Source organism: Bombus affinis, chromosome 2 (assembly GCF_024516045.1).
Source record: "Bombus affinis isolate iyBomAffi1 chromosome 2, iyBomAffi1.2, whole genome shotgun sequence".
Lineage (NCBI taxonomy): Eukaryota > Metazoa > Arthropoda > Insecta > Hymenoptera > Apidae > Bombus > Bombus affinis.
Genome location: NC_066345.1, coordinates 17,246,135 through 17,258,363, shown reverse-complemented (window position 1 = coordinate 17,258,363; position 12,229 = coordinate 17,246,135). Strand labels below are relative to the sequence as shown.

Here is a 12,229-nt window from a genome sequence, read left to right as displayed (position 1 = left end):
TAATATCGGTATATGCGTAAACATACCACGTGGAGGAAATTCCTATTTTTGTTTTTCTTTTATACCGCATGTGTGCACGCGTGTATACATAGGATGCATCGAAAATCATGGTACGAGCCAAAGGGAGGAGATTACTCGAATCTTGGAAATTTGTCAAAATTAAAATTATGGTGTCTTCCTGTACTTCTTACCTTATAAACTTTCTTGTGTTTGTACGAAGCTTTAAACGAAACAATTACATTCTGTATCTTTTTATTTGCCTTGGCACAAAGTATAATATATGTCTTTCAGAAATATCACATCATAAACTTAATGACAAAATTTTAGACATAACTGATCATTATAATATTAATATTAATATAATATAACTGAGCGTTATAATATCCGATCGTAATATCGGTATACGCGTGAACATACCACGTGGAGGAAATTCCTTTTCTTTTCTTTTACACTGCATGTGTGCACGCGTGTATACATAGGATGCATCGAAAATCATGGTACGAGCCAAAGGGAGGAGATTACTACTCGAATCTTGGAAATTTGTCAAAATTAAAATTATGGTGTCTTCCTGTGCTTCTTATCTTATAAACTTTCTTCCGCCCGTGTACCTGACAAATCTTCGATCTTCTCGAGGACGAAGCTTTAAACGAAACAATTACATTCTATGTATCTTTATATTTATCTTGCCATACAGTATAACATATGTTTCTCAGAAATATCGCCTCGTAAACCTAATGACAAGATTTTAGACGTAACCGATCATTAGACAAATACTTTCTACGCCTACTGCAAGCGAGACGTTCTTTTGTCCGCCATTCTACGCGCAAGAAATTCGACGATGTCTTCTTCAGCGTTGCCTTAGAAATTTTACAATGTCTCCGGCATTTCTCTTGTAAGTTATCGCGCTATGCAAAAGGACCGTGCCGGATATCGCGCAGCGTGCCGTCGATATCGAATTTCCGATCGACTGCACGACAAAGTCGATGGTGTTTCTAGACTTAATGGAGACCCAGAGCGGTAGTTCCGCGGAGGTCGCAAACAGGACGCGCCTTCAGGATGAAAGGAGCATGTTTTTCTATCCAGTGGTTTTTTGCTCGAGGCGCTTTAACCGTTGCAGTTTAATTACATTGCTATTCTATTTGGCCACGCTTCTTTTAAACTCGATTTAATTCGTCAGCGAAGAAATTCGACGAAATTAAAGCGAATAACTACGTAGGAAGTGTTAATAAATTGCATTGGATTTTTCCACCCAGTCTCGTGATATTTTTGTCCCAAGACACGCGCAAAGATAAGATCTCTATATTACAATTATTCGTATCAAGTTATCTCTTCGTTTAAATTAATTTACTCGAATGAAAATATTTTCCAAAATTTTGTCTATCTTTTAATACGTACCGTGTTTCTTTCCATTGAAGGAATTTACGTAAAAATCAGAATAAATAACGTATTTAACAAAGAAGTAGTATTTATGGCAGATAAATATGGACACCTCGATTGATTGTCAGCTCTTTCCCATCGACCAATATGGTCAATATTCCTTTCCTCGTCGATTGTTCCATTTAATGTCCAATATCTGATAAATAGAAACATCATCTACTTTATTCACAGAAGCTTTTAATAAATAGCCGTCCCCTAATCTTGAAAACTCTACGTACGAACTTTCCCAACAACTTTCTATAGAATGAAATTAACGATGTAATATCGAATGAAATTAATTTCCCTGAATTACAAGTCTTTCGTTAATCTTCGATATCTTCCCTCTAATAATCTTTCTGCACCTTTCACCTTTTAAACTTTTTAAACCTTCTTTCCTGTGATCCACTGGAGTAAAGAGCCACCTGTCAATTCGTACCGACCTATAATGCGTTCGAATATAATACGCGCAATCACTATGCTTTAGTAGTGCAGATTTATAATAGAGCCAGGCAATCGATGAGTATCGACATAAAGAAAGGTCATCGTCGATTGCGTATTTATAACACAGCTAACAAAAAGGCACGCTGCACACGTGCAAAAAGCCTGTCGCGTCCTCTAAATTCTATATACAAGGTGTATGAAAAATTGTGATACAAGGCTGGTTGCTCGTATAGAATTAAGCGAAAGATCTAGAGAAATATTTTGTCGTACGAAGCTTCGTTTCCGAGAAAATCGAATTTGCAAGTTTTTCGAATACGCGTGAACTTGATTTAACTCCTAAAATTCCAAGGATAATTCGTATGAACAATCGACAGAGGAGTATTCCATAAACAATAGCGGATAAAAGAAAGTTCGCTCGTTAAAAATAGTAAATTTGCTACAAGAAAGTATTAGCATGGTGATTGATTACGATTAGAAAGTTTATTAACATTTGTAAAAGGTACGTATGTTATTTCAAGAATATTTGTTCGATAATTCATGTCGCTATACGTCTCTGCATGCATTTTAACGCGACGTAGGATATGGAAGAAAAAGAGATGCACTCAAATATGTGCGAAAAGTCTTCAGGGACTTTCGAAGCTTCTGAAAGAAACGACCCTTGGGTAATAATAATCTTTGCAGCGTGTTTTCCTTTGATATCTTGATTGTATCATCGTAACATAATGATAATATTTAGGTGATTATTTTTACACAGAACGCCTGAAATATATTATATTTATTCATTGCTTTCGTTAAACGTTATTCCATTTTGTAATTCATTGACGTTTACACGTTAAACTTTCTTTCGTTCGCCACTGTAAATCAATGGAAACTAATGTCAACTCTTGACCGTAGATGCATAAATGCTACCATGCTCGATGTATAAATATTGATAATATGCAAATGTCGGAATCTAAATATTAAATAGACGGATTGAACGATTAATTTAAAATTAGACTTGCAACCATTCGTTTCCTTGCTAATTATGTGAATAGATTCGTAGATATAAAAGCTTGTTATGATTATAATAAATCATAATTCCTAATTTTACCTTCCTTTAAATATAAATAACATATCGTGAGAGGATAGCTGTAATACGTTGGAAATACTAAAAAAAATATCGCGAGGGTTATTTCGACTCCACCCTGCCAGTTAAACGACGACCCTTTAACCCTTTGCACTCGGAATTTTATTTCAATTTCGTTGCCAGCAGCTCCCAACGCTTTAAGTGTCTTATTTGAAATTTACTTTAACTAAAAAATACGACAATTTAAATAAATAAAGGAAGAAAGAAATTCACTTAAATATCAATTTTATTCGCACTGTTGTTGTATTTTCTAATTTTTAAGCGTATGATATATCTCGAAACAATTTCCAGGACGCAATCCTGCTTTTCTTTCGCACGTTTCACAAAAAAGGTGGGACCGAAAGAACGTCGAGTGGAACTCGACAAAGGAGCTGCTGAGACAAAAACTGATGTCGAGTCACACTCGACATAGCAGTGCAAAGGGTTAATCAGCCATCGGTGTAATATCTGGCGGTGTATTGAAATTCTCTGGAAACGTGTCTAAAGTAATACACATAATTGTGCGATAAAATATTTGGCAATTTAAATTTGTAATTGCGATTAAGACAAGATATCACAAAAATAGGTACAATTGGGCGCAATGCAAAAATCACCGTTCTTCTTCTATTTCTACATTTGAATCTTCGATTTAACATTCCTGTTCCCTTTCTACGTTAAATTAAATTAAATTTCCTCGTTTAGAGCCCCACATTTAAATCTAATATTCTTCTGCAATACCCCTAAATTTAAATCTTCTTTCTGATGTTCTTTTTCTGTTTCTACGTGTAGATCGTCTATCTAATACTCGTATACATTTACAATCAGTTACAAAAGTATGCAGTCACCTAAATATTTTATATTCGGCGCTTAAAATATCATTTTTCAATCTACTCTGTCTATCTTCCAGCTATAGAACTCCATCACACTAGAATAACGTAATGAATATTTGCGAAGAACGGATTTTACCTTCAAATTTTCTCTTTATCGTTTTATAATTCTACATAAAATATACCAATCGCTTAACCTTCGACTTGATATCTCGCTGACAAACAGTATCAGTCTAAATGCTAGCTCGATCTAATCTAATCCGCATTTGCCAACCGACAATTTAATATCACCCTTTGTCCATCGAACACATTCGTTTACAATGATTCTATTAAAAAGAGATCTACTATCAGAAACTCTATTTCCAGGGAATCACGATCAAGCCGCTCGTGAAAATCCTGAACGTGAAACGGGCAGAAAAGAAGAAACCTACCATGAACGAGAGGATCCACGAACGAGTAAGTTGTTCATTGTCTTCTGCTATTTGTATTTGCCTGGAAAAAAAGAAACGTCTGAGACCGGCGATCAGCCATAACGAGCGAAGTGCCGCGCTTTGCGATCGATCGTTTAATAAAAAAGTAGCGAGAGAGTACGTTGCGTCGGGGAAAAAGAGCGGCGAACGAAGAGCGGAGAACAGCGGCGCGTTGTATAAATTATAGAGGACGCGTGGTTATACGCCCTTATCGTTCGTGCAAATATTAAAAAAGAGCAGCGAGCCACGATACACGGGAAAATCAATAATCGTTCGTTGGCCGATGTGTACGAGAAGAGCGCACTGATTTTCACCGGTAGCCATATTTTCGTAAACGAACGCTGCTGCAGGAAAAGAGCAGTTTCCTACGCTTCGTTATTATGCGCGTTAATGCGAAGTATTTTGAAATTTCATCGAAGCTGTAATGATCGTACGTATTGGCAAAATTTGAAGCTAGTCCGATAGTATAGAAGATTTTTCGTTTATCTTGTCCACTACCGCTGTGGAAACAATCCTAGTGACTATATAGGTGACTATAAATAATATTCCTATTAAAAACAAAAATTCAGTTAGATATCTGGGCGTGATAATGGACGGAAGAAACGACACGTCGTAGATAAATCCAAACAACTTGAATCAAAATTTAAAAAATTCTACTGGCTCATTGGCAAACGTTCCGACTTAAGCGCGCAGAGTAAAATGATGCTATATAGGGCTGTATTAAAACCTGTTTGGATCTATGGGATACAACTATGGGGAACAGCGAGTAATTCCAACATAGAAACTCTTCAACGATTCCAATCGAAAACTCTAAGATCCTTGGTATGTTACCAACGAAACAATACTTAAGATACCCACAGTTAAAGAAGAAATATCCAAATTCGGTAACAGATATAGCATAAGAGTTAACAACCACCAAAACCCATTAGTCACTCAATTACTTGACACGACGGATCAGATTCGTAGGCTAAAAAGACATCGTCCTCTAGATTTGAACATTAGATTCAGCTAGAATCAAACGTACGATAATCACTTATTACACACGATAATTTACGTATAATTCTCAATGAGAATTTATTGTAAAATTCTTGCAAATAAAAGAAAATGTCTTGCTCGTTATAATATCTTCGTTACTTTTGCAGATACAGGAAGATGTAGGAGGAAAAAGTTCGTGCTAATTGTGTTGTAACTAAATAAACACATTTTCAGAATCGTTTAAAATTTTGCCGATATAACGACGATAGTTGGATGTTGTTGCAGTGTTGATGAACTTTCAGAATGTTTCGTATAACGCGCGTAACACGTTCATAGAAAATGTGGACAAATGTGGGAATGTTTTCGTAAACCGGTGTTTAAATATCTTGCTGGATAAGGGAAATAACGAGCGCGTGATAAATCCGGCGGAGTAAAGGAAAATGGCATCTCCGTTTTACAGATAATGGACCACGTGATGGCTGGGGTCGAGGACATTTTGGGCAAGCACGGCAATTACCATGTTCGAGACAAGTATGCATAATTTCTGAATATATTACGTTGTATAACGAATATCGTAGCAGGCTGAAGAATAACACGAAATTACGCTTTTTATTGCCGTAATTCAAAGTAAGCACCGTCTGAATTGATTTCAATTTCAAAGTAAAATCTAGCGTTCTTTCTCTGTGTTTTGAAATGATTTAACAAAATCTACGCTCGTAAAGTCGAACATCTTTGCAAACTGTTTTAAAAATATCGTTAAGTCGTTGAATAAAACGATAGACCGTGGCCTTTTACAAACATACAAGTTACGAATGAAAATAACCGTGGAATATTTTTTCATCATAAAATAACCGTGATATAAGATGTTGTTGAAAAATGGCATTCATCGCGCAACAAACTAGCGTTTAACGTTTGTTAACATCGAAGATAACATTTTCTCTGGCGTTTGCGTTCATTCGGCCACTGATTCTTCCCGTACGTTGAAAAACACGAGCAAAGTTTATTGACTTTTCTCTCCCCTAGTAGGATGACTCACGAGTCGTTGAAGATGGTGATGCGGGATGCAGATGATCCTGATCACCAGACTACATTCACCGTCGTAAATTATTTACTACGGTTTCACGATGGACAAGAATTTTCCTAATCTTTTTAGCAAACGCGAAAAGAATTTCTTAAGCTTCCAAAATATTTAGAATAATTCGAAAATGATGTTCCAATAATCGAGATTCCATAATTACCGTGACATATTCATTTTAAATTCCAAGTAGAAGAGAAACGACGCTATCTTGAGAAATATCATAAAAATCAAACTCCAACGTATCTATATTAACGACGTACTTTTAAAACGATCTTTTAAATCTATTGATTCTTTGATCGCGTCGTCTGATACTTCATCTTTAAATACTCGTTCCTCGTTTCATTATCTCGTTTCTTTCTTTTGTTTCGCAGATTCAAGCGGTTCGATAATAAATTCGTTCGTCCGTACCTAGTGAGGGATCACTGTGGCGCGGAACCGAAAATATTGGAAACGTACTCGAAGCTCGCGATGAAAGACGCTTTGGATTACATTAGAAGGAACGCGTCCACCATTGGCAATATCAGCGGAACTGAAAGCATGTCCGCGATATTCCGCAACTATAGCAACACAGGACAGTTCAATGGAAGGTAGGGCTCCGTTCTTTTCTTCCCTCGACTCTTCGTTTCTCTTTCCATCCTTTCCAATCGTTCGCACGCTGAGTTATCTTCGTTCGTACCTGACCTGTTTACTTCCACAATAAGGAGCACGATGAATGCTTCTTTGATCGCAACAGATGTGTACGCCATCCCTTTGTCGCCCTGGTGAGAATGTATTAATTATCGAGGAAAGTTTTCCCGGTGAAACGGAAGAAATCGTTGAGAACGAAATTTCTTTGAGCTCGATCCACCTCGCAGTCCGATGCTTTGTTTCCGTTAATCCGGTGTCACAAAAAATTGACAATGGAGTTAAAATATTCTGACTACAATCCTTTTTACCTTTAACATTTTTCTACGAATTAGGACACGCGAAAATTTCATTCGATGATTTTCTTACTCGTCAACCTGGAAACGAATCGAACAAGTTATTCCATTACCGTAAAAATCCTATTCGTCGTATTAACGGCAAAGTATCGAATATAGAGATGTACATTTTGCTTGATCATAAAAATATCGCTTACCTATTAAATTGTGATCAATCGGTCGTACAACCTTCGTACCTTTACGATGTAGTACCTTTGGGTGTCTTGTGAAACAATGACGAAAGTTTCTTCTCTTCCTTGCATTACGTACATTTTCTTATACCCTTCGTTTTAACCTCTTTGATAGAAGCTTTATACACTTTCATACTTTTATCGTCGACGACGCTGTTAACGAAAAAGAAAGAGGAGAAGCAATTTCTATTATTGTAAAAGTTCCGTCACATCGGTGAGATCGAGAGGACACGACACGACGTAACTTTCCATCCGATGCAATGTCCCGTTATATGCTGCAGCGTTACAAAACGCCGTAGGGTGTCGATGACTCCCTGCATGACTCAGCCCGTATACACCCTGGCCAAGGAGCATAACCGAAGAAGATAAGTCTGCATTGTATCTCGATTGAACGGTGGACCCTCCTCGAAACACAGTATCGATCTTGAAGTGGCAGCCCGTCATAAAAATGTAGTCTCGTTCTTTCTCCTTCCAGTCCGAGTTGCAGCCAGCTTGAAGCGGGCTGGAATATTGATCTCCAAGAACTGGAGTACAACCCTTCCAAGAAGGACTTGACGGACGCCAGGATCCACCACCTATTGGCCGAAGAACTTTGCAAGCCATACAAGAGGGTAAGAAACTCGCTTTTTGCTGAGTATTCGGATTTTTATGTGCGTGTATATATATATATACATATATATACATATCGTGTATGCATGTCCCTGAAAACCTCGCTGACGAGGACTGATTTTTTTTTCGAAGGATAATCGTATCGCTGCTTGGAACTCGAGCTGTCGATTCTATCCTTTAGTTATATTACGTAATGGTATTACGCGAGACTTAGGAGACGAGTGGTACGAGCGGTGAGATCTGCGATTTGAGAAAATTGCAGCTTTGAAAGTTTCACACTCCAGAAGACTTAGTGTTCGTCAATTGCGAAAGTTTTCGAGAAAGGCGCGCATAAGACGAAATGAATAGAATAAATTGTATTGGAAATTTCTATTGTTATCTTCCAACGTTAGCCACGTCAGAATTTAGATAGTCTGAATTTAAAGTCGTTCTTCTCGCGTTTAGAAATAAAAATTTCATAGTTGTTCATAGTTTTCGTGAAACGGAGTATTAATATTTGAGATCAACTTATTAAAATTCCATATATTAATTTATATTTTGTACTCTCTTTCTCTCTCTCTCTCTCTCTCTCTTGATGAAATGAAAATCGACATCGACAGCTAAAATTCCACCGATAACGCTTAATTTCATTTGCAATGCGTAAAACTCGTTTAAGTTGCTCGCACGCGTGGCGATCGAAAGAAGAACAACGAATACTCTAAGAGACTTTCGAACCGCCTTCGACGATTGAATCTGCGTGTGCTTGTTTGCCGCGACGATTAGACGAATTGTGTCGCATGTATGTATTCGTGGATGTATATGTATATGTTAGAAAAATCCTGCACAAACGAAAAGAACGAAGGCGAATGAGCAAAAACGTTTCTCTACAGCATGGAACGAAACTGTTGCAGCATCGGCGTCTAAGCTACAGCCGACACGCGGTGAACGATCGCGATCTCTCGACCCAAGTCAATTACAAAATGCACATGAACATACGTCGGATGATGGGAGAGCACAAGCATCGTCACAAGCGCAGTAAAAAATTGCTCAAAGTAAGAATGTTCTCGCGTTGACGCGCGTTCTTCGAGTTTATACGAGTTTCCATTATACGATGTACTGTACGATTTGCGATTAAAATGTCGTTCCTTCTCTCGACTGAACCGTAGGACGGTAAGCAGAATCACGTGAGTTTTCCGGAGTTCCAGCAAAATGGCTCGACGAAGTTGTTCACACAAGGTAAAATTGGCGAAAGAGATATCGACGCCTTTTTTCGCAGTCGAAAAAAAGGATCTCGTTTGAATACGTGAATTTTCATTGAACGTAGATTACATCAACGGCGTCCTGTACGAATTGGAGAACGGAGACACCTCAAAGCCTTCGAGCAAAGAGGACTGGGACTCGGCGATTACTTTCACAGCTCGTACTTCCGGTAAGAACAGCCTTTCTCTTCTTCTTTTTTTCTATCTTTTTCGTTCGTTTCAGCGAAGCTTTTGGCTACGTCGCGACGTCGATTGAGAACGGCGCGCAAAGTTCTCGAATTATCCTCTCATCCTCGCGCCGATTCTTTTGACAAATTAGTTCCGCGGAAGATAATTCAACGAGACTTCTTGCCGAAGCGCGTCTTTCGAATATAAAACAGGAGAAGAAAAGGCGTAGCGGCTAATTCCTGTCCCGATTCATAGTTATAATTTTCCCGTCGCTCGATTTCCGTAGACTCGTTGAACGTGAATGTGGACAACCACCACGGCGCCACCACCACTACCTCAATGGACACCATAAATACCGACGATCCCGATATGAAATTAGGACGCGACGGTGAGTTCTTCCTCGTTGTTGATAGTATCGCCGAAGATCGTTCGTCTTTCAATGGAAATACCATTCCTTGTGCAAGTGTCGAGTACTTTGCACGATTTAACCGTCTTTGAAATTCCTTTCGACGGCGTAAGAGAAATTGTCGGATACTCTGATAGCGAAAAAGATTAAAATGGTTCGGCTGCCAAAATTTCTGCCAAATCTCGTAAAGTTTCTTTAAACTACGAAACATTTCGTTCGTATTTTGAAATATCTCTTACGTATTCGCGAATCTTTTAGTATCAGAGGAAATTATCAACCTTTGAAGCGTGAAATATCTTTTTCGAGGTTTCGTCGTCTCTTTAAAAATCCTTCTTTAAAGGATTTTGGAATTTTTGCTAAATCCCTTGATAATAAAAAGGGTAACCATTTCTCTCTTAAAATCTTCGTTATACCTGACAGAATTGTTCGAAAGTCTCAAGTTTTTCCCAAGTCTCAAGATTTGTATTAGTAATATCGAAGTAGTAATAATAGTATTATTTGTCGAATTGTAGAAACCTACAGAGTAACGACACCAACAGCCACGGAGACCATGTTGCCATGGAAGCGAGAAGACGATTACGATTCCGGGCACCCGATTAAACAGAATGAATTTCCCGCTTGGTGTTCAAACAAGGAGTACCTGGCTTACAGTTCCCCATCAGCGACATTCTTAGGTACGATCGATTAAATAATCCGCTCGATACCACGAATACATCATTTCGCCACGGGTATTGGATACAAATTTCTGATAATACTCGGTCGTAGTTTTGTTACATCGTGCACTCTGTTTTTCACTAAATCAACAAAGTGTTAAAGAAAGGTGATTCGTAGAACGAACGAAATAGAAGATGTTTAAAAATTGCTTAAAAATTTACTCCTATCGGATTATCGAACGTTTATTAAATGTATCGACTATTTAGAGAATCAAATAGAGTTACTCGTGACGAAAGAATCATCGAATCATCCTTTTTTAACAATCTTTAAAAATAATACCCAAATTATACTCTCCGACACCTACTAGAAACCTTAACATACTTTTCTATGGGGCTCGGGTAACCCCTCTCGAGTTATTCGTGATATATTTTGAAACTTTTACGAGTTGTTTCAGGTATTCCCTACCAAGGTTGATTCGATATTGGTACTGGTACTGGTATTCGGTACAAGTAACCATGATACAAAGTTACTTTCGTTCTAAACGAATAAAACGAAATTAAAGTTTATTATGTTATTCCTTTATCTATTCTATGCAAAAATCATTACATCATCGCGGAGAAAGAATATAACACAAAGTGGAAATTTTAAAATACCAATCATTTTGACTGGCGTGGTAATTCTAGCGTTAATAAATCAGTTAAATATTAATTGATCTATCATAGCTAATATTAGTTAAAAATCTCATTTACTAAAATCAACCAATAATAATCTTGGACCAAATCAACAATTTTTCCAATATCCAATTATATTCTAAAATTTGTATCTATATATCTACCACATTTAATCGTAGGTTCATGTATGAAAAGAAAATATTTCTGACTGTCGATTCGGCTAATTGATAAAAAGGTACGTAAAATGTTGAAAGAACGCTACTTTACAGGAGAGCCGTATTTGCGAGAGCGGGCCAGCTTAACGAGCTCGGAGGATACTAGCCTCGGACTTCCGGCCGAACAACATGTAAATGTTATCTTCAAGTGGTCTCAAAATTTCTGTGTCGTTCTTTTCTTTTCTCTCGATCTACAAAGCGAATGCGTTTTTTCTTTCGATCTTTGGGTTACCCAATCCCCTTTCGAGCTCTTTAAATACGCTCACACGTACACTACACTCTTACATACACAAAGCACCTTGTCACCGTAATACACGATCGATCGTGCGTCATACACGATCGATCTCATCGAATCTTTCGTGCATATTCTCAGCCTCGAACTATCGATTCGGAACACTTTTGCGTTGCCAAGTTCTTCCACGAGCACTTCTCTGTGTTTCACATTTTCCTACGATGTACAGGGTGTTTCGGTTACTTTGGCCAGCTGAAACATCGATGTTCCTTGCTATCGGCTTGCTGTGTCGATGTGAACATTTAAAAATTGATGGAGCTTGTAACTATATTTGTCGAATTACACACGCTACAGCTAAACATTGTTTATAACGTTCTTTTCGTTCAGTTTCACGATTGAATATACGTTTGGTACAAAGAATAAAATGAAAAATGCAAATGCAAATTTTTCACACCTATTTGTTACGTCGAATTTTGTTATATCGAAAATTTGGTGATTTTGTCGTATAAAACGTGAAATTGCATCTCGCGAAGGAAATAATGGTCCGGATACTTGTGATTGGTAGTAGCGTACG

At 37.8% G+C, this 12,229-nt stretch overlaps 1 protein-coding gene across 6 annotated transcripts in view; it reads left to right on the top strand.

The window, feature by feature from the left end:
- Positions 1-12,229, top strand: part of LOC126928783 (probable Na(+)/H(+) antiporter nhx-9) — a 35,516-nt gene that overhangs the window by 20,184 nt on the left and 3,103 nt on the right. For 4 of the 6 annotated variants that reach the window (XM_050744548.1, XM_050744545.1, XM_050744544.1 and 1 more), the window contains 9 exons: positions 4,156-4,245; positions 5,695-5,765; positions 6,684-6,899; positions 7,938-8,073; positions 8,941-9,102; positions 9,217-9,286; positions 9,375-9,479; positions 9,764-9,865; positions 10,396-10,557. In XM_050744548.1, the coding sequence (XP_050600505.1) occupies positions 4,156-4,245; positions 5,695-5,765; positions 6,684-6,899; positions 7,938-8,073; positions 8,941-9,102; positions 9,217-9,286; positions 9,375-9,479; positions 9,764-9,865; positions 10,396-10,557 (1,114 nt within the window). Of the gene's footprint in view, positions 1-4,155; positions 4,246-5,694; positions 5,766-6,683; positions 6,900-7,937; positions 8,074-8,940; positions 9,103-9,216; positions 9,287-9,374; positions 9,480-9,763; positions 9,866-10,395; positions 10,558-11,477; positions 11,555-12,229 lie in introns of all 6 variants that reach the window. The other 2 variants (XM_050744550.1, XM_050744546.1) reach the window with 2 other exon arrangements.